Here is a 22,334-nt window from a genome sequence, read left to right on the forward strand (position 1 = left end):
AAATTCACGGGGAACCCACAGTCTGCCTGATATTACTATATTCCAGTGAAGTGCAGTCAGGGGAGGCAGAGCCTCACCACTGTCATCATGAAAAGAAAAAAAAATGTAAAAGGAAACAGGCAAGAGCTGAGGTCAGGCTGAGCTAGTTGCTGCCAGAGTCACAGTGGATGACTCTGCTTAGTGCTTAACTCTTTAAAAAAGCCTCTAAAAAGTGCCCACTACAGGAGGAGGCAGGAGAACTGTGCGTGATCTAGTCTGACTAGGCATTTTATGATCACTCGAGCAGAGTTAAGCAAGGGTTAAAAGCCGAAAAATTCCTGACTAAAAATACTTCGCAAATATAAAAATAAAATTTAGAGAAAAACCCAGTATGTACATATATACACAGATTCCTTTAGTTCACATCCATTACATTCAACTTTACTTTCTGGAAAATAGGTGTATAAAATGTTTTTATTTTTTATACTTCCAACTGTAATATTTTTATCAATGCAGTCATTCATTTTTTAAATTCTCATATTATATGTAAATTACAAAAGTGTGTATAATGTTTCATTTAAAAATAAAGTCTAGTTTTCTACTTAGTACAGAAAGATAATATAATGTATAATTTCTGCAAAACTTTTACTTGCAATCTGTAAATCTAAAATACTGCTTTCTGCTTTTTACTATGCCATTTGATTACTAGAGTGTTGCATAAATTACATCTATTGTTCGTAGGCTCACTCATATCCAGATATTCTAATATTAAATATTTAATTTATTGCCAGATATTTTTGTGAAATGTTATATGTAGGAAGGATTTTCCCTTTCCATGTGATAAAATCCCTAGCACTGCTTTACCATATGACTGTATGATTGACTTTTATCTTTACTGCTTAAAAAAAAACAGGATAGGGAATTCAGTGGCTTGTAGATATGTAACCTACTTCACATCTGTCTAGAAATTTGTATTAAGTTAATGACATAACTTAATAGGATGCACTAAAAAAGAAAACATTTTATTTCAAGCTTAAAAACAAGCCCACAGAGAATTTTCCACTGAAATATTTCTGATAATTTGCTTTCCACCCTAATGATTCTAGTCTCCTGTGTTTTGATGGGGAAAAAATGAAAGATTTAAGTATAGAAAACAATAGGAACTCCAAAATCAAACAAACAAGAAATCATCCTTTTCCGCTTCATTTTTGGTCCCAAGTTCACAAGAGTAAAGTGAGTTGACATTCCATGCTGACTGAGGCATGAAATCGTTTTTTCCAAATTTGTTAAAACCCGTGTAGGAAACAATTATTTCCACTTGCATGTTACTTTTTGTTCCTGCATGAATAACAAACTCCTACCTTTGTTTAACTGCTGTGAAATATAGATTCGTGCTGTTTGCAAATGCTTTCTTCCTAATAATTGAGACTTGATTTTTTTGTTCCTTTTTTTGAAAGCGGTAATTTGCATACCTGGCAGGCATAAAGCTAAAAACAGTATTTATCTGTCAGTGCAAATGCAACTAAACATAACCTGCATTGGCTTTTCAACTCTAATTATGTGTTTAGTAACCGTTTCTTTTCCCAACATCTTCCCACATTATCCCTTCTAATCTCAGTCTATAATAATGGAACAGAAAACGTCTATGCAATTAAATAGGCTCTACTGATTTAAACAAACAAACGAAAATAGATTAAGTCTAGATCTAGAGCTTCAAAAGGAGGGCCTCAAAACCTGCTTCAAATTTAAAGTTGTCTTCTGAATATTGAAATATTTTATATAATCCTCAGTGGGAAAATTTGAAATACTTTAACCCCAGCCTCGTATTTGTATAACTAACTATTAGGAATCTACATTGTGATACAGTCAGAGAAATATCGTTAAGCCATATATTTCCAATAATAATCAGTCCAGTTATCTTCATAGTTGAGAAACCAAAGGCCAAAATACAGAGTTATAACAATCAGTCTGGATCCCTCGTGAGTTGGAAGTTGGGCTGGATTTTTTCTACAGCCTTATTATCATGTCCCTGTTCATCGGGGAGATGCAAAAAATGAAGTGATCCAGACCAAACAAAAATAAATAATGCCATGTGTGATAAAAGTTCTGTGATTATGTCTAGTCTTCTTTACTATTAGCAAAATTCAAATAGTGCTTTCAACAGATACAACCTTTCAATGGGTAAGAATTATTTTAGGAGCTTAACCACAAAAAAGAAGCTTTTACACAGATTTCTTTCTAAAGGCCATTAAACGGATTCTGACATAGCTAAACCTCTTAATGATTTTAAAAATAAATGTCTATATATCATATTTTTGTTGCTATGGCTCTGAGAAGCTAGCACAAATAACATTTCTATAAAACTATTTCTATATAAATGTTTACAAAAGAAAATCTGTTCTAAAATCTAAACATAATGCTAAACCATTATTCTGAAGAAATACTGTTAATACACAAAATCTCTTCCCTCCAAAAATAAAAGTATATTCACTTTTTAAGATGTTCAATGTACATTACTTGCCTTTAGTTGCCAGTTTTCTCTTTCTTATCCTGAATAGCTAAGCAGTACACACAAATTCAGTAAGAAGTTAATTCATTTGCTCAAATCCAGGTGTGTCCAACCTTGATAACTTTTAAGACTTGTAGACTTCAACTCCCAGAATTCCCCAGCCACCCCTGCTGTAATCATTTGGTCTTGCTATGGCAACAAGTTTTGTATTTCATTTTTCAAAAAAGTTCAGTAAAGTAGTTATTAGTTAAGGGTAGAATAAATATTAGCCTTATCGTCAGATTGACTTTCATATTAATTTTAGTTATTTTGTCGCCGCCTATTTTTATTTGTAGAACCTGTGTGGTGCCCATATCTTCCTCCTCCAAGAGCATCCTTAGCTTTAAAGGCTTTCTTACTTCACCAACCTTGGGATAATAAGTATTCTTTGGATATATCATTCATGTAAGATTTACTTTTATTATGGGAGCCTTTGGTTTTAGAAAATAGCAACATGTTTTATAAAGGTTGGGTTCAGCGGCTGAGCAGTTTAAGATCAGCATCTGGCTTTTCAACCAGAAGGTTGATAGTTCAAGACCTAAGTACTTTGTGATGGAGTGAGATCCTGTTACTTGCCCCAGTTCCTGCCAGCCTAGCATGTAAATGCAAGTAGATAAATGGGTACCACTTTTGTGGAAAGGTTACAGCATTCTGTGTGCCTTCGTTGTATAGTCCTATGAGCCACATAACCACAGAAGCATCTTTTAGAGAATGCTTGCTCTTTAGCTATAATTCAGAGAGGAGTAATTCCCCCTGGATTTGGATACGGCTGGTAGAGGAAATCTTTACCTTTTTATGTAAAGGTAAAAAGGTTCTCCTTGTGAGTCTGACCTGAATTGAGCTTAGAAACAGCATGTAAATTTAATTTCAGATTGTCAGGATTGATTACTGTGGTAATTAGGAGTTGAAACAACTTGAGGTCACATAAGCAATCAATATTTGACTCTTAAACCTTTATTCATTTGTTTTTCAGCAATTATCCAGAAAATGAAAATATTAAAAATATGTTGCAAGATCAGTTATATTCATTGTCCAAGTAAGCATATTTTAGTTTCTTATATTATATCTTGCATGTAGATAATGGATTGATAAAAGTATATTTGCTTGCTTTTATTATACTATCAAGCTGCATTAGGTTTTTATTTTCCAACAGTCTGATTCAGTAATTTGACATATTTATTAAAGTAGCTTTCTTAGTTTCCAGCATCAGTTTTTCTTGGATAAATATTAATACATGTAGTCATACTGATGCACTTGATATATTATTTCTCATTTTGTTCAGCAGATATGTAACATATTTATAACAATATTTAAAAATATTGTAATATCTATGATGCCATTATATAATCACATCTAATCAGAATTTGATAACAATTGTTAAGGCAATACTTTGATGAAATTAATGTACTATGGGTTTGTGCCTTTAGCAAAAATTGTTGCTAATTCACATTTATGAATTTCAGGCTATTGAACATGAAATTTTTGCCTTTCTACTGCTAGTAAAAGACTAGAAAAATATTTCCATAGAAAAGTCAAGATTCTTTACAATATGTAAACATTTGGCTATACACTATTATTTCATATCAACTAGGCCAAATTGTCCTATATGGTTACACAGTTGATACAAGTTCTTCTATAATTATAGGTGTTCATTTATAACATTATAAGTCATTAATTGAACAGTGTGTATAATTGTTGTCTGTGTCTGTATGTAATGTTTATAGCTATGCCTAGGATATGTAGAAATAACTTCCTTTTTGCGCAGACATTTTTAAAGATGCAATAGTCTTGGTGCAATAGTACAATACTTTTATCTTCACTAGTATGTAAAGTTAGTAAGGTACAGTTCAGTTGTATTTTTTATTTATTGTTTTCATTCTGTTAAAATGAATGTGAATAGTTTGCTTCTCGAGAAAGAGCTGTTCGTTTTTGTTCTTTTTGAAACTGTCTTTGGTAAAAGGGGAGGAACTCAGAATATATGCCTGAAATGGTTTAACTTTTTACAGTGATGTCAAGAAACTTTTGCTTGATCCAGAGTTCACTCTTTTGCAGCGATGCTTATTAGTTTCAAGGTAATATAACATTTCCTAAATAACCTCAAAAAGTTTATTTCAATAATAGTTCTTATATAATGCTAAACCTGAATATTTTCTGTTTCAGAATTGGTACACTATTTATGTTTAACAGTGTAGATCAACCAAGATTAGATACAATTAGTGCTGCATTAATTTTTGTACAGAAATGAAAAAAGTAAGGAAAATTTCATTAGGATAATATATTGGTTTGTTTAGTTATAATTATTTACTTCAACCATTGTAAAATTAAGTGTAATAGCTATTGTGACAGAAATGTTTCCCATTTATCCTATTAATTCTGAGCTAATATTGGTTAACAATCCAGTATTTTTTACTGTTGCAGATGGATAGGCAAATTATAACATTTATGGGATATTGCTTTTTTGGTATCTGTGAAGTACCTTGGCTGGATTTCTGCAGAATGCTCAATCCAATTGCACAGGTTTTTGGAACAGCATGTTGCGGAAACCCAGTCTTAGTATCTAGTGTAAGCCTATCCATGACACTAAACCAGTGGTGGGTTTCAAAAAATTTTCGAACCTACTCTGTGGGTGTTGTCTCCTTTGTGGGAGCGGCTTGCCAGCCATGTGACCTGGTGGGAGTGGCTTGCCGGCCATGTGTTCGCGCTCTCTCTGTCTCTCTCTCTTTCCTTCCTTCCTTTTGTCTCTCTGTCCTTTTTTCTTTCATCTCTCTCTCACTTTTTCTTTCTTTTTTTCTTTCTTTCTTCTTTTCTTTCTATGTCTTGTGTGAGTCTGTGTGTGTGTGTCACTGGTGGGTTTCAAAAACATTTGGAACCTCTTCTGTACGTGTGGCCTGCTTTCTGGTGGAACCTCTTCTAACCGGTTCGGTAGATTTGACGAACCGGTTCTACCGAACTGGTGCGAACTGGTAGGAACCCACCTCTACACTAAGCCATAAGATGTCTAGGAAGATTCTTAGTCGTCCAGACCATGGTAGTCCCAAAAGTGTTTTTCCAAAAGGCAACTGGACTTTGTTTTGCTTTTCCCTTGAAGGTGTTTCGCTTCTCAACCAAGGAGCTTCTTCAGCTCTGACTTGAAGAACTTAAGAAGCTTGTAGGATGAGAAGTGAAACATCTTCAAGGAAAGAAAAAGCACTTTTGGGATAAACCATGAGATGGCTTATTTGGGGGGGGGGGAAGTAAAGTATATTAATACATTTCCTTAAACTGGATTTAAGACCTTGCATGTTGGATGAACTTTATCTTAAATGGGCAACTGAGTTTAGAAGAGCAGTAGGAATAGCACTTAGAGTGATATACCGCTTCACAGTGCTTTACAGCCCTCTCTAACCAGTTTTACAGAGTCAGCATATTGCCCCCGACAATCTGGGTCTAAGTAATGTGTCTGTGATACTATTTCATAATAGTGCACAACTTTAGGAATAATACTTTTAGCACAGTGTTTCCCAAATTTCCAGCTGTTTCTTACAGCTTCCATAACTCCCTCTCTGCATGTTAAATAGTCAAAGATGACGGGAGTTGTAGCCTTCAGTTATTCCATCTTAAGTTATACCATCAAGAATTATATTTAGTCCTGAATCTTCCTGCTTTCAGGAAAACAGTTCAGAAGATTTTCTCCAGTCAAGCCTTTTTATATTACATCCCTGATCATTTTAGTATTTTTTCCTGATTATCAATTTTATTTTAATGTACTGTATTAATTATATTAGGCTCCTAGGAATAGAGAGTCTGTAAATAAATTTAAAGAAATAAAATACATCTGAGAGTGCAGCCTGGTTTCACAGGATGTGCGAATGCACTCATTGATTTTAAATCTGAACTATTAATGTAGGTTTTTATTTTTCGCAGGCTGTACGGGGATGAATCTGAACTACACTTTTGGACTGTTGCTGCCCATTATTTGCATACTTATTCCTGCAACAAATCATTAACCATAAAGGCAGAAGATGGACTTGCTTCTCAAGAAAACTGGATCAGTCCGCTAGATATATGTTACGATATTCTCTGTGAAAATTCCTATTTCCAGGTATTGCTTGATTTTTAAAATTTTAAGCCCATTCAAATCCACAGAACATTCTTTAATAATTTTCACAAACCTGTTCTCGTTTCTTTTGAAGCTTTTGGAAGTACAAACACAATGGTTATTATTTTTTGATTGAGTAGAACTCATATATCTGCATATATGTTAGTACCACTTGTTGCAATTTGTACAATGCAAGAATCATTTAATTTATAGAAGTTCTGTCTGGTAGAAGTGTAGAAAATTTTATACTTACATTCATACAATCCTACAACCTGAGGCTCAATTAAACTTTTTTTGTGCGCAATCATTATCCTAATTACCGGTAGTTTGGTTATGATGAATTTCAGAAGCTTATAGAGAGCTTTTCTATCACAATTTCTGTTTACTAACATGTAAAAAGTAAACAATTGTGTCATTTCAGTGATAAGCAGAAATCTTCATTTTTCTTCATAGCAAAATGAGGTAGCATAATTGGATTATTAATACTATTGACCATTAAGGAAAGCTTACTCTTAGCATTTTTATCATATGCATATTCTACTTGTACCCACATCCATAATCTGAACCAAAGCCTCAGGGCTTTGTTAATGCTCATTTAATATTTCATTCATTCTTATTCCTAACTAGCTGTATCTGGCCACGTGTTGCTGTGGCCCAGTCTGGTTAAATGGAAAAGAAAGAAAAGAGAAAATGCAAGTTTCTAATATGTTTAATTTCACAATGCTTGTGGGTATACAATATTTTTTGTTGTTTCATTGTCTGTGCAGATATAGAGATTGTCTGGTTTGCTGACTCTAGATCAGGCAACATATAATTGTCCATGTGAGAAATAATTTTCAATTGCTGGAAAGACGTTGGACCGGGCACATTTACCATTAGCATGCAAAAAAAGAAACATTCCCAGAGTGGTTCCCTATGGGCAGGGTCATGCCGTTGCCAGCAGCGGCAAGGTTCATGAGGGTCTTGCCTACCTGGTGGGCCCTGCCATTCACTGCACCAGCCACGGCTCCCCTGGCAGAGGCGGCCCCCGCATGGAAGTGAACCACGGTGGGCTCTGCAAGAGCTGCCATGGAGGACACTCCTGCAGGCCCCAGCCTGGCACCCTCCAAGCTCCCTGTGACGGACAGCCTCCATAACAATGCACTGGATGGGCCCCTCTGGACATGGGCGGGGGGAACCCAGTGTGGGAGGGAAGCTGGGGGTGGGCGTAGTGGGGCGGCGGGGGTGGTGCCATTGGTCAGGCCTCGGGGCTGCTGGGCCGGGCGAGGCTGGTTGGGGGAGACGGCGCCGGGGCTGTTGGCCTCATGGAAATTGTTGAGCGTTTTCTCGGAGGAGCTGTGCTCGGGCTCTCCTGCTCAGGGGCCCGGGAGAGCGAGACGTCCAGAATCTTGGAGGAGAAGTTGTTGGTATGCGACTCATCCAGGTCGTCGTAGTTCTCCTTGTCTTCAGTGATGCTGTTGTTGGAGCTGAGCCTGGTCGATATCTGCGCTGGGGTCACGCTGGTGATCTGGAAGCCGCTCTTCTTCTTCAACTGGGCGCCCATCGGACCCCTGGTGCCTCCTCTTCCCTGCGAGAGCAGCGCCAGGCTCTGCAGCAGAGGCGCTCCGGGAGGGCAGGAGGAGACCGAGTTGGAGGCGTCAGCTGGGCCAGCAGGCCAGGCAGGAAGTCCTCCAAGCTGGCACCGCTGCTACTGCAGCTGCCGGCCCACCGAGGTGGCATTGCAAACTGCGCCATCTTCTTCCTCTCCCGTGCCTCCGCCACTGAGTCAGGCTGCTGCTGCTGCATTGGGGCCAGCAGGAGGAAGGTTTGACGACGAGGACTCCTCCCTCAGGTGACGGCCCAGCCGGGCTGAGGAGGAGAGGAGGTGGCCGCCACCCCTGACCCGCCTTCCTTTAGCGGCAGCGGCAAAAGGAGGCATCTGGCGTCCCCTCAGGAGGAGGAGGAAGGAGCCGCCCCCTGTGAAGCAGATGTAAGGCATCCCCCGCCAGCTGCAGCCCCATCCAGAGACGCCACCTCACAGGGCACCCAGTGGCAGCCCCAGCCCCGCTGCACCTCAGGCCGACACCACCGCCTTGGCGAGGCCGTAGCTGGCTTGCTGTGAGGGGGGCTGGAGAGCACACATGGCCGGCCAGGCTGAGGAGACGCTCTGCCTCTGTTTCCTCTGGAGCTCCGCTGGGCTGGGCCGGGGGAGGCTGGCTTAAAGGTGGGGGGGCGGCCGAGGGATGGCGCAGGCGCCGCCCCGCAGCAGACAGCAAAGGCCCGGCAGGAGGGGAGAGAGGGTAGGGGGAGGCCAAAGGGCTTTGGCTCCCCTTGGAGGAAATGGCCAAAGCTCATCGGAGGAGGGGCGGAAAGGGGAAAGGGTGTGGCTGCAGCCCATCCACACATATAAAGGGACGGTCGGGACGAAGCTGGAGAGCGGCCGAACTGTTCCGAATATACTAAACTCACAAAATGAACGCTATGGTAAATGACACAGCTCAATTCCAACGCAATGTCACACACAATAATTAAATCAAAATTAAAATAAATCGAAATCTATAAAAATTCAATATAACAATGCAATCGGAAACATTGAAATGGAATCGTGAAATATTTAGTATAGCATGTGTTGCTTTTACATCCAACAGATGGTTACTGGTTTTCAAAAAAGCATGTTTTTACCTCAAAAAAGTATGTTTTTACCTGTCACAGGTGTGACATCTATATAATACAGGTATATAAAAACATGCACGTATTCGAATGCAACATTGTGTCAAAATTTCAAAGCAATCGGTGAAGAACTTATGGGGATTTAAGATTTTGAACATTTACATTTTTATTTGTATAGATTCCCTTTGCGTCTCTGTTACTATTTACTTAATTCTGATACCGGTTTGCTACCCAGTTTATTTTAGCTTCCTTATTTTGCAGTTTTAACCCTTTTTCAATAGCTTTTCATATGTTTTTATCACCATATTTTTAGCTACATACACGAATATGGAACTGAAACATCAATGTAAACTGAACCAAATTTACTTTTGATTTTATCCTTTATCAAAAAATGTTTTTTTTTCTATGATTCCTGCAGAAATTCCAGCTTGAAAGAGTCAACATTCAAGAAGTTAAAAGATCAAATTATGATCACACAAGGAAATGCACAGATCAACTCTTGCTTTTGGGCCAGGTTGGTGCTGCCAATTTGGACTTTTTGTGTTGATTTAATCTTCTTTGATACATGTATTTTATTAGAAATATAGGAGAATATTAAGCAATATTGGCGATATGTTCTGTCCCCCCCTTGCACGGCTCGTTAACATACGCAGGCAAATAACTTAAAAGGACTTTTCTTTACCAGTTTTCAGTTCAAACTGGCTTCGAGCCCAGAAATAACATAAACATAAATCTCTGATAAGAATTCAAAACAAAATCTGTTACAAACGCTGCCCTTCTTCCACCGTCTCCACGGATCAGTTTTACATGAAACACCAAAGCACTTGTCCAAGTGTAACAGGCATAAATCACGATTGGTAATCAAACAATGTTTTACCAAACACGGAACACACGAAGGAACGTTGACTCCAGTGACTGGGGCGTGGCAGCATCCCTCCTTTTATCTCCCAACTTGCTTCTAACCACTCCCAGCTGCCTAATGAATCTTGGGTTCCACCACAAAACCGCGGAGGACAAAATCGCGCTCGACGAAAGCGCGCATTTGAAAACATTGCGCTGTGATCGAAAAATGTAAAAATAAAGCGAAAACCTTACCCTAACCCCCCCATACCTAACCCTTAACCTAACCCTAAATCTAACCCTAAACGTAACCCTTAACCTAATGCTAAACCTAACGGTAACCCTTAACCTAACGCTAAACGTAACCCTAATGCTCTAAACCTAACCCTAACCCTTAACCTAACCCTAACCCTTACCTTTATGTGAATCGGCTTGCTTTAATTTTAATTTTATTTCAATTTTTAATTTTTTTCGTCGCGCTGTGATGACGTCAAATGCGCGCTTTCGTCGAGCGCGATTTTGTCCTCCGTGGTTTTGACGGGTCACGGAATCTTGATCCCAAAAAGACTCTCAGCAGAATTGCTGAGTCACAACAGTGATGTCAATTGTTACACTCTGATAGTTATCTTTTTCATCTTTCCAGACTGACAGAGCAGTGCAGTTGCTTTTGGAAACCAGTGCCGAGAACCCTTATTATTATTGTGATTCACTCAAGGCATGTCTTGTCACCACAGTTACTTCCTCGGGCCCTTCCCAAAGTACCATTAAATTGGTAGCAACAAACATGATTGCCAATGGAAAGCTGGCAGGTATAATTTCCATTCTCTATAATGAGTTTTGATAAGAACGCCTCAAAGGTTTGAGCATACAGCTAGTAAATTGCATGTTATTGTTTAGCTAAGAGGGGAATGTTAGACCTCACACTGTCTTTTTAAAGTACAAGAGACAACAAGGGACATTTATCAAAGATTGATAAACATGATCTTATTTCTACAGGTCTTTTTTTTTTATTAGTACATTAAAAAGAATGGAGGCGAAATAGAGGCAAATACTGTCACCAGTCAAATATTGTGACTAAATGGTTAAGGTTAAGGTTTATTCAATTTGTATGCCGCCCTATTCCCGAGAGACTCAGGGCGGCTAACAATCTGGGGGGAGGGGGTACAAAATAAAAGTAAAAAGACAGACAATTAAAAAAACCAGCAACATTCATACCTCAGATGGGGCTGGAAGGTTCAACAGCCCCAGGCCTGCCGGAACAACCAGGTCTTAGTAGCTTGGCGGAAAGCCGGAAGGGTGGTAAGGTTCCGGATCTCGACGGGGAGATCGTTCCGGAGGGCTGGAGCAGCCACAGAGAAGGCCCTCCCCCAGGGAGTTGCCAGCCGGCATTGGCCAGCAGATGGAATTCGGAGGAGACCTAGTCTGTGGGATCTAACCGGTCTTTGGGAGGTAATCGGCAGGAGGTGGTCTCTCAAGTACCCAGGTCCGATACCATGTAGGGCTTTAAAAGTAACTTGAAGCGTGTCCGGAGACCAATGGGCAGCCAGTGCAGCTCGCGGAGGATAGGTGTGACGTGGGTGTACCGAGGTGCACCCACAATCGCTCGTGCGGCTGCATTCTGGACAAGCTGAAGTCTTCAAACACTCTTCAAGGGCAGCCCCATGTAGAGCGCAAATGAATTCTGCTTTGACATTTTTATATACAGGTAGTACTCGACTTACATCAATTCACTCAGTGATTGTTCAAAGTTACAACGGCACTTTAAAAAAGTTACTTATGACTGTTTTTCATACTTATGTCCCTTGCAGCATCCCCATGGTCACGTGATCAGAATTCAGATGCTTGGCAACTGGCATGTGTTTATTGCAGTTGCAGTGTCCTGGAGTTATGTGATCACCTTTTGCGACTTTCTGAGAAGCAAAGTCAATGGGGAAGCCTGATTCATTTAACAACTGTGCTAATAACTCAATAACTACAGTGATTCACTTAACAACTACGACAAGAAAAGTCGTAAAGTGGGACAAAACTCACTTAACAAATGTTTCACCTAGCAACAGAAATTGAATTGTGGTTTTAAATCGAAGACTACCTGTATCTCTTTGGGGGGGGGGGGGTTGTCATGTGTTGAAGACCAAAACAGTATTAAATACCCTAAAATTGAATCTGAAGGTTATAAATTAGGAAGCTGTTTGTACTTTACCCTCTACAAAAAGCAGTTGTCTATCGTTTTGAACTGGAAAAGTTCTGATAACTTTTTTTTTAATTTGAACTGTGACTCATTAAGATTCAGTACTCACCCTTTTCCATTTTCCCCAGAGGGTGTCCAGTTATTGTGTTTAATAGATAAAGCTGCTGATGCCTGTCGTTACCTACAAACCTATGGGGAATGGAATCGAGCTGCATGGCTTGCAAAGGTAGGATGCTTATCTGTTCTGACCCCTCTCGTTCCACACCAAAGCACGCTCCGAGTCAGAGATAAATTACGGCATTTAATTAACAGACAAACAGGTCCTTGGCAGCAACCCGGCACAGACAGGCTTGGGCAGCAATAAACACAGATAAGGCTTGGCAGCAATCCAGCCTGCCAAGCTCATACAAAGTTCTCCGACATTCGATTCTGTGTTGACTTCTGCAAAGTGGGGCGTGTGCACAAATAGCTTTTTATAGTCTGGAGAGGAACCTAATGACCACCAGCTGAGTACAATTACCTCCTGTAATTGCGTAATTGTTCCTGACGCCTATTAACTCTTCGATGGCGTGCATCCAGGAAGAACTCACTACTGGCTTCCGGCTCACTCTCCCTTGTCTCCTCCCCACTGGTCCAAGGCTCAGGTGCCTCCTGGTGGCCAACCAGCCTCTCTGCACCCTGCTCGGAGTCGGAACCCTGTCCAGGATCCTCCAGAGCCGACTCATAGGGCCCCTCGTTGTTGGAGTCTGGTGGCAGCTCCAACGGCTCCTGCTGGGCCACAACACGTATCCTATATGCTTCGGTCCTTTTTAAGAAATAATGGCATGTATAATTAAAAAGTTGAGAAAAATAGTAGCTGATGTATTCATAGGGAGTGTTTGAAAATAGTCATAAACCATGAATGAACAAGATTACTGGTGGATATCTATCAATGTCATTTTTCAAAAATTGCAGACTGTTTCTCATTATTCTCTAAATAATTAGAAAATAATGTAAAGCAAGTGATATAAATGAAGAGTTGTTACATTTAGGTACCTTACTGGCACATGTGACTTGGCTTCCAGAGCGTATTCAAATACTTTGAATCTTTCCAAGGTTCGCCTGAATGCAGAAGAATGCGCGGATGTTTTGAAGCGTTGGGTGGATCATCTTTGTTCTCCACAAATCAATCAAAAATCCAAGGCAATACTTGTTCTACTTTCCCTGGGTTGTTTCATGAGAGTGGCTGAGATGTTACATAGGTCAGTTCCTTTTTATTTAACAACATAAACCACTCCTCTGTATATTTTGCACTTAAAAAAATAACATTTAAAACATACAATATCAACTCAATGCAACCTCTTGAAAATCAAAACCGAAGCCATTTAGATGTCTGAATAAAGATGCCTGTCAGTTCAAATATGTTTACAGAGAAAAAGTATATTCTATAAATAATCTGATTTAGGGATGACAAACTATCTGGGAATTGGTCTGAGTTAATTCAGTGTATAAATATGACGTTAAGTATTGGATTGCTTAAGGAACAATATCAACAATATCAGGACCAGGATATCTGCGAGACTGCCTACTGCCACACACCTCCCAACGGCCGATAAGATCCCACAGGGTGGGCTTCCTTCGGATGCCGTCAGCCGGACAGTTTCGGCTGGCGGGCCCCCGGAGGAGAGCCTTCTCTGTGGCTGCTCCGACCCTGTGGAATCAGCTACCCCCAGAGGTCGGGACCTTACCCACTCTCATGGCCTTCAGAAAAGCTGTTAAAACCTGGCTCTTCCGGCAGGCCTGGGGCTGTTGACCTTATTAAGGTCCAGCCCCGATCAGAACGTATGCGTGTTGGGAATTTTAAATTATTCTTTTGTTTTTACTTTTCTTTTCTCTTTCTTTGTAAGCCGCCCGGAATCCTCCGGTATTGGGCGGCCTATAAATCTAATAAATAATAATAATAATTGTATAATACAATTGTATAATAATAATAATAATAACAACAACAGTACCTTTTGATATTAAGTAAATGGGAGTTGTGAGGTGTTTGTAGTATTGCCTATTTCAAGTTTTATTCTGACTGAAAATCTAGTGTAGAAATATATAAAGAAAAATGTAAATAAAAATTCCTTAGTAGGAACTCTGTTTTTATAGAGGCTTGTAGTATACTTTCCAGGTGTCAGTTACTTTTTTGTAAATAATTAACATAAATATATACAAGTTGAAAAATACTGAAAATGAAATCGAATCACATAAAATGGAAGTGATCCAAATCTTATGTCTCTCACCATACATTTTTCCAAGTGAGCACATAATATATTCAAATAATAATATTTTTATTTGCTTTTATCAATAGAAACACATATATTTTATTGATTCTTATTTACATTTTTGTGACTGAACTGGTAGTTTTGCATCAAAGGCACCATTGTGTCTGTTGCATGCAGGGTGATTTGATTTAAATCATGATTTAAATCACTAGTAAAAAGTAAAAGTAAAAAATCAATTCAATTTAAATCATAATTTTTAAAGAGCAGCTGTCTGTCCCGTAGCAGTTCCTCCTCTGACCTGCTGTTGACTCACCGACATTCCCAATATTGCAGAATATAAAGCCTCATGCTATATAATTAAGCTCCATGCCATGCTGAATAAACTAAATTGTTAATGTATCTTAAATAGAAAACTACCTTTAGATAGATATTTAGTCCAAAAGCATTTTATTAAAATACATTTGATAAAAATATAAAAATCCCATTTAAATTTTAAAAAATCTGATTTTTTATTTATTTTTTTAAAAAATCATCAATTTTTATCCACACTGGTTGCCTGTATCTGAAGAAGTATTTATGTACAGTGATGAAAACAATTATCTAACACAATCATTTATTCTTGTTTTTAACAGTATGAGGCATTTTGACCGAGCTGCACTGTTTCTTGAGGCCTGCCTTAAGTATGGCACTATTGAAGTTAATGAAGATGCAAATATCCTTTTTTAATTATGCATAAATTCAAGCATAGAAATCAGTGGTGGGTTTCAAAAATTGTTCGAAACTACTCTGTGGGTGTGGCCTGCTTTGTGGGAGTGGCTTGCCCATGTGACTGGATGGGAGTGGCTTGCTGCCCATGTGACCAGATATGAAGATGCCGATGACACTTGTCAGAACCACCTTACACACAACACTCGCGTGCATAAGAATATGATGTAAACTTGTTTTTTTAAAGACATCTTTGGTTTGTGTTAAAACAACTTCAACACACGCAATGTTCTGATTGCACCACAAACGGAGTAATCATCCTTACCTTTCACAGAGGCACTGAGTTTTATAAATATGAGCATGATAGTGTAGAATAATCATATCCAAGGACCAGTGGTGGGTTTCAAAAATTTTTGGAGCCTCTTCTGTAGGTGTGGTCTGCTTTCCGGGTCCACTGGTGGAACCTCTTCTAACCGGTTCAGTAGATTTGACAAGCCGGTTCTACCGAATAGGTGCAAACTGGTAGGAACCCACCTCTGATAGAAATCTACTAACAGTGGCTTTATTACTAGATGCTGTGCATGTAAACCTTTTTTTCAGTCTAAGACAAAAATAAAAAGCATAACATATCCAAAGTACCTAAATGATAACAGGCAGGGTGTTAAAACTGGAAACATTTCAGTGTCAAATATTTCAGCTCTAACGGCAGGATTAAACGCAGTGCCAGATTTAAGCATTGTCATCCAGAAGTCTGATATCTGATTGTTCATTTCTGTATTCCTTAACCTGCCTTTCACAGAAATTAATCCATGCAATATTTGCCGATTATGCCAGAAGTCTGAAGTCTCTAGGGTTTAAGCAGGCTGCTATTTTGTTTGCCACAAAAGCAGGAGTACCAGGCAAAAATCTGTTGAGTGAACTTGAACAACAGAAGGAAGGCGTCAAAGAATGAGAACTCTTTAGAAAACAGCTAGAAGTTATGATTTTCCATGGGATGAGTCATTGGTGCAATAATACTTAAGAAACAAAGTTTTTTTTTTTAAAAAAAGGTATCTTTTATCACAGTAGAAATATAACTAAAGAATGTCTTGTATTTTATTTTAGCATTGATAGAGACGGTTTTGGTATTAAGCAATGCTATTGGTCTTTGATTAACAACTGTGTTGGTAAAAGCTTTTCAGCAACTAGATGTTTATCTTAAAGTATGGTTTAAAATTTGTGAACTAGGCTCAGCCCAACATTTTCCTGCTTCTTATGATTTAAGATTGCCACGTGTCCCATGAAGTTATACAAATAATACTGAAAAAACCTTCACTCCACAAGTCCCACAAATGTATCCTATCATTCTTTGAAACCATTGCATCTGGTTTATCTTTATTGGTATACCAATACATTGCTGATCCAAATTACTTATGGCAGTCAAGCACTGCAGCTATACTGATGTTTCATTGTGAAATGTGCATCTGCGAGGAAATTCTCTTGTCCCAAAGTTAATACATACATACCAGGGGTGGGTTTCAACCGGTTCGCGGCGGTCCCCGCGAACCGGTTGGTCGGCAAACCCGGAAGTAAGTAACTTCCAGGAAGAGCGAAGGGCCCACCCGCCCGCCCGCGCTCCTTACCGGTCTTTGAAGGCTTCTGCGCTTCCATGCAGGCGCATGGCACATACAGCGCCTGCGCAAGTCTCCGCGAACAGCTGGAGCATCGCGCAGGCGCTAAGACGCATGCGTGAACTGCGCGCGTGCACGAGGACGCCGCCGGCCCCGTTCCAACCGAACCAGTTGGAAAGGGATTAGCAACCCACCCCTGATACATACATACACACACACACACACACGCACACGCTGCTTCGGCCTTTGGAATTAGCTTGACACCATCACATAAAGTGATTTCTAATCATTTAATTTTCTATGAACTTGTCCCCTTTAAAGCTATCTAAATAGTGGCCATAATAAAAAAAGAACCAGATTCAGATGGTTTGGACTTAGTTCCATTTCGTTTACTCTAATAGCTACTTAATAGATCTTCCTGTTTTAGCTTTTTAATGCTTTGTATTGGTTCTTTCATTACTTGTGTTTAGTTAGATACTTAGAAGATAAATTCGAACTATAAATTGCCCCTTTTTGGTTTCTGACGTTGTCAAAGCCTTCTAATTCTACTGAGCAGATTATCTTATAAAACGAATGGTATAAATCTAAATATCAGAATATATTAAGTCTTTGGAGAAGAGAGAGATTACTATAGCTGTATCCATCTTGATAAGCCATTCCATAAGGGCATCATTTAAATCTATGGTGATAAGAATAAATTAATATAAAACAGCTTTAATAAATTCTGCTTCCAAGCCCTCTGAAATAAACTTACTTGTAGGATCATATATTAACCAAGGGTATATTATAGCATGGCAGGCATATTTGACCTTTAGCATTTAAACTTGTCTACAATATTCAGTTGAATGTCAGGTTCTTTTTACATTTCATATGTTTAAAATTTCATCATTTGCAGTAGAATTGAAGCTCTGCTAACATTAGCAAGCTTGTTTAACTAGAAAAATCAATCAATTAATAGTGCTGTATTGAAGGACTATTGTAAAACAAAGTTTTTACTTGGATCTCTTTACTGCTTAATAGTAGTACATTTGGAACAACAAAGAAATAGTGAAAAAAAGGAGGAAGAGCCCAGTAATTCTTATAAGTTTTCAGAGAAAAACACTTTTACAGATGGATCTGTAAATACTTTGGGTAAACTAGGTCAGTGTTTTTCAATCTTTTTTGTGCAAAGGCACACTTTTTTCATGAAAAAAATCACGAGGCACACCACCATTAGAAGATGTTGAAAAAATTTAACTCTGTGCCCATATTGACTATATATAAAGTAATTCTCTTGAATCCTCCGCGATTTGTTGCTATGGGCGCACGCATGGGACGTCAGTGACGTCCCTGCGTGCGCTACCTCCCGGCAGTCCCTGCGTTTTTAAAGTAAACGTGGGGCCGCAGGGACTTAATAGAGGCATCCCTGTGTCCCGAAAGCAACTTTCGGGGCACAGAGATGTCCCGAGGCAAAAACACCCGGCAGGTGTTTTTCCCATGGCACACCTTACACTATGTCACGGCACACTAGTGTGCCGCGGCACAGTGGTTGAAAAACACTGAACTAGGTAATCAGTTTTGGGTGTGGTATAAATGCATGAGACTGAGAATTCATTTTAACACTTGAAATTTAATCAGTCTCTATATATCACGCAAAGCAGTTCACAGATTAGTAGTGTATGTTTTTATACTTTATGTTATTTAACTGATTTCAAGAGCACTGTGGTGTAAGATTGAGAACATTTTAATCCTGATCTGTACATTATTTGAATCACAGGGGAACTTTTTTTTACTGTTTCAGGTCTCTTCATTAACAAGGTAGCATGAGTGGGTTAGTTAGTGTGTAATGAGTAGGATTAAATTAAAATAGCTATTAATCATATGAAACTAAAGGTAATTGGATTTTAAATAAAGCATGGCTGGAAATAACTATTCAGAAGTTATTTGTGGTCCATTTATACAGTATTTCCAATGCAGCGATTCAGGAAAATTCAGCATAAAAGCAGTCTTTTCAATTTTGCAAGGCTTAATTCGTTAAAAAAAATAATTTTAAGTTGTTGCACATTTGTACGTTGTCATTCATTGCTGTCCAGATAAATAAATGTACTTGCATACAGACATAATCATGTAACTACTGCATACTATAAGTCAATGCAATAGGAAATTAAGATTTCACTTCATTTGGAAAAAAGTTTAACTATATTCTTCTAAATCAAGCCATCGCCATCACTATTAAACTGCCCGGTCATGCTAAAAATGTGTATAATTGCATGCACATGCCTAACTAGATAATTCAAGGGTATTAACCACATTTTCCTGACAACAGCTAGTAAAAATGTATATGTTGTTATTATATAATGACATTAGTGTTGCCTTGACTGCCCTCTACAAGCTACAATTAACCATTGTGGGAGCCTGATTTTCAGTTCTGAATATTACTCCCAGCTGTTTCTATGTGACTTGGTAAGAAGGTGAACATTATATGTAAACTCTGCCTATAATGTCAGTTAGGCAACAATAACCATATAATATTTGAATGAATGCCTTTGCTTCAATAAATGTTCAGATAAAGCATCCTTCAGGAAGCAACATAGCCCCTTACCATTTTGCATTAGTTTGTTTGCAGCCCCTCCCAGTCTTCTCCTGCAGAGCTTGTAGTGTCTTCCATTAAATACTATGGGCACTGCTGACACACCAAAGCAACCTACCAGAGGCCTTCCTGGTGCACCAAAACTCTTCCATGATGGACAGAATCAGAATATGCTGAATTCCACCAAATGCATTGATGCTGTCCAACTTTGAAGCATTTTGGCCAGTTCCAAGGAATTGTTTACTTTGGGGGAGAAAACTTGTCAATACAAGTCTAAATGATTTTACATAGGCCTATTAATCAATTAGGTCTTGAGGAAATACACAATAGACTAGGTTTTAGATCAGTGTTTCTCAACCTTGGTAACTTGAAGATGTCTGGACTTCAACTCCCAGAATTCCCCAGCCAGCGAACGCTGGCTGGGGAATTCTGGGAGTTGAGGTCCAGACATCTTCAAGTTGCCAAGGTTGAGAAACACTGTTTTAGATGAAAAAAAGGTACGCATAAAATAAGTGTAAGTAACATTCCTAGCTGTATTCTCAGTAGTATTTGTTTTACTGTGAAGTGGAGCTAATGAAATTAGCTAAATGTTAATTGCAGCATTTTAAATTAGACATTATAATTGTCATTCCGGAAATCTATGTGATGACATTAGGCACTTTTAATTGGTACTGTGATGTTTAAGATAAGCCTTACTTGTATTACATGTATCACTTTCATATGTTTACTACAAGTGTGGATACGCAGACGTGAGTCCTGCTGGACATAATGAATATATTTGCAATTATATGTGTGTAGGAATGCAGCCTTCTTGCATTATTTATATATTTTGTACAAGTTGGAGATTGTTTCCATCAAAATCTTGCTCAAAAATGAAAATTATTATTAAATGTTTTGTTATGTTGAAAAACAGAAATTAAAATCAATTTTTTAAAATTATATTTTCCTGTGATACTGAATTACCATAAAAAGAACATGTCTAATTTAATTTGATTTATTTAATTTAAGTGTTGTATTTGTATTGTATTTGTATTTATTGGTCTTGTATGCCGCCCACTCCCGAAGGACTCCGGGCGGCTCACAATAGACAAGGGAAGGGGGAAGACTAGACAAAGACAACACTTTAAAAACAAAACCACAACATTCACAATTTTCCACGGGGCTGGATGTTTCACAGGCCCCCCCGGCCTGCTGGAGCAGCCAGGACTTGGTGGCTTTGCGGAAAGCCGGGAGGGTAGTAAGGGTCCGGATCTCGACAGGGAGATCATTCCAGAGGGCTGGAGCTGCAACAGAGAAGGCTTTCCCCCGGGGGGTCACCAGCCGACATTGGCTGGCGGATGGAATCCGGAGGAGACCTAACCTATGAGATCTGATCGGTCTATGGGAGGTAATCGGCAGGAGGCAGGAGTGTTGGCCAACTCAAAATGATTCTGGGCTCACAAAGTAACAAAAGAAAATACAACAAAACTAAACCAATAAAACAAATGGGGATAATGATCAAGATGGTGACTTCGGCTAATAACAAAACTCACAAGGGTTTCTATTCACCTTAGTCCAAGCCTGGGGACTAGAGTGATTATAGGGGTGTAATTTCATTCCAGAGGACAAATATCTTGACAAAGTCCTGGCTCCTGCATGCCGAAAGATGATACTGTTTATTTGAGTGATCTTCTGTGTTCTAAACCAGGCAATATCAGTTGACGGAGTTGGCATGCTTATGCCAACTGTCAACTCATATTGCCTGGTTTAGAACACAGAAGATCACTCAAATAACAAGATTCTAGCCATGTAAGGACAGTTGGTAGTAAGCATACCTTAATTGTTCCTTTAGTGGCCAAAACAACTGAAAGGGATATTGCATCTCAAACTATAAAGATCAGATAGAACTACTGTGGCTCTACTGGCCATTAACAGTTTTGATTGATTGATTTATTACATTTGTATGCCGCCCTTTTCCCCGAAGGGGTCTCAGGGCGGCTCACAGTTCAATCAGGGAAGGGGGTACAGACAAGGGAATAAAAAAAGACGAGACATAACAATACAAAAATTTAAAAAACACACAACAACCATACCATTCGAGAAGGGGGGCAAAAACTCTTTAGCCCCAGGCCTGTCGGAACAGCCAGGTTTTAAGGGCTTTGCGGAAGGCCTGGAGGGTGGTGAGGGTTCGAATCTCCACGGGGAGCTCGTTCCAGAGGGTCGGAGCAGCCACAGAGAAGGCTCTCTTAAATAAACTTCTGTAATTCCTTTTTGAAGCAATTTAAGATAAGGATATTACGTTTTGTTGACTAGCTCTATAGCTATAAGAATAAGTAATTTATCTTGCTAGAACATCATATGCATTTTCTGTAAAATATGAATATTTATATAATACTATGTAATCTCACTGTCCAAAATAAAACAGCCCAATTGAGAGAGAATTGTTTCATCCCCTAATACAGATAATCCTTGACTTACAACAGTTTGTTAGTGATCATTCAGAGTTACAACGTCACTGAAAAAAGTAACGATTGTTTTTCACACTTATGACCGCTGCAACATTCCCATGGTCACGTGATTCAGAAGCTTGAGAACTGAGTCACATGACAATTACAGTGGCCCTTGGTCATGTGACCACCCCTTTTGCAACCTGAAAAGCAAAATCAGCGGAGAAACCAGATTCATTTAACAACCGTGTTAGCAATTTAACAACTGCAATGACTTTAACAAATGTGGCAAGGAAAGTTGTAAAATGGGGCAAAAGGTTTTTCACTTAGCAACATAAATTTTGGGCTCAATTTTGGTCATAAGTCAAGGACTGCATATAAACCTTTATGTGCTAAATGCTTTATACTTTCTGCATAAGATGGGCTTCTGACAGGTGCAGATATCTTCCAATTTCCTCCAAATTTGGAAGAAAAAAGTACCTATCATTATGAA

At 39.0% G+C, this 22,334-nt stretch overlaps 1 protein-coding gene across 1 annotated transcript in view; it reads left to right on the forward strand.

The window, feature by feature from the left end:
• WDR11 (WD repeat domain 11) overlaps positions 1-16,681 on the forward strand; it is a 56,922-nt gene extending 40,241 nt beyond the window's left edge. Inside the window, exons 20-29 of the mRNA XM_087725907.1 lie at positions 2,824-2,932; positions 3,501-3,563; positions 4,534-4,599; positions 6,431-6,608; positions 9,673-9,768; positions 10,738-10,903; positions 12,411-12,508; positions 13,378-13,523; positions 15,164-15,243; positions 16,034-16,681. Coding sequence (XP_087582033.1) covers positions 2,824-2,932; positions 3,501-3,563; positions 4,534-4,599; positions 6,431-6,608; positions 9,673-9,768; positions 10,738-10,903; positions 12,411-12,508; positions 13,378-13,523; positions 15,164-15,243; positions 16,034-16,188 — 1,157 coding nt within the window. The 3' untranslated portion in view covers positions 16,189-16,681. The remainder of the gene's footprint in view (positions 1-2,823; positions 2,933-3,500; positions 3,564-4,533; positions 4,600-6,430; positions 6,609-9,672; positions 9,769-10,737; positions 10,904-12,410; positions 12,509-13,377; positions 13,524-15,163; positions 15,244-16,033) is intronic.
• The last annotated feature ends 5,653 nt before the right edge of the window (positions 16,682-22,334 follow it).

Source organism: Thamnophis sirtalis, unplaced genomic scaffold, assembly GCF_051295495.1.
Source record: "Thamnophis sirtalis isolate CommonGarterSnake01/CBP01778 unplaced genomic scaffold, rThaSir2_p1.2 scaffold_11, whole genome shotgun sequence".
NCBI lineage: Eukaryota > Metazoa > Chordata > Lepidosauria > Squamata > Natricidae > Thamnophis > Thamnophis sirtalis.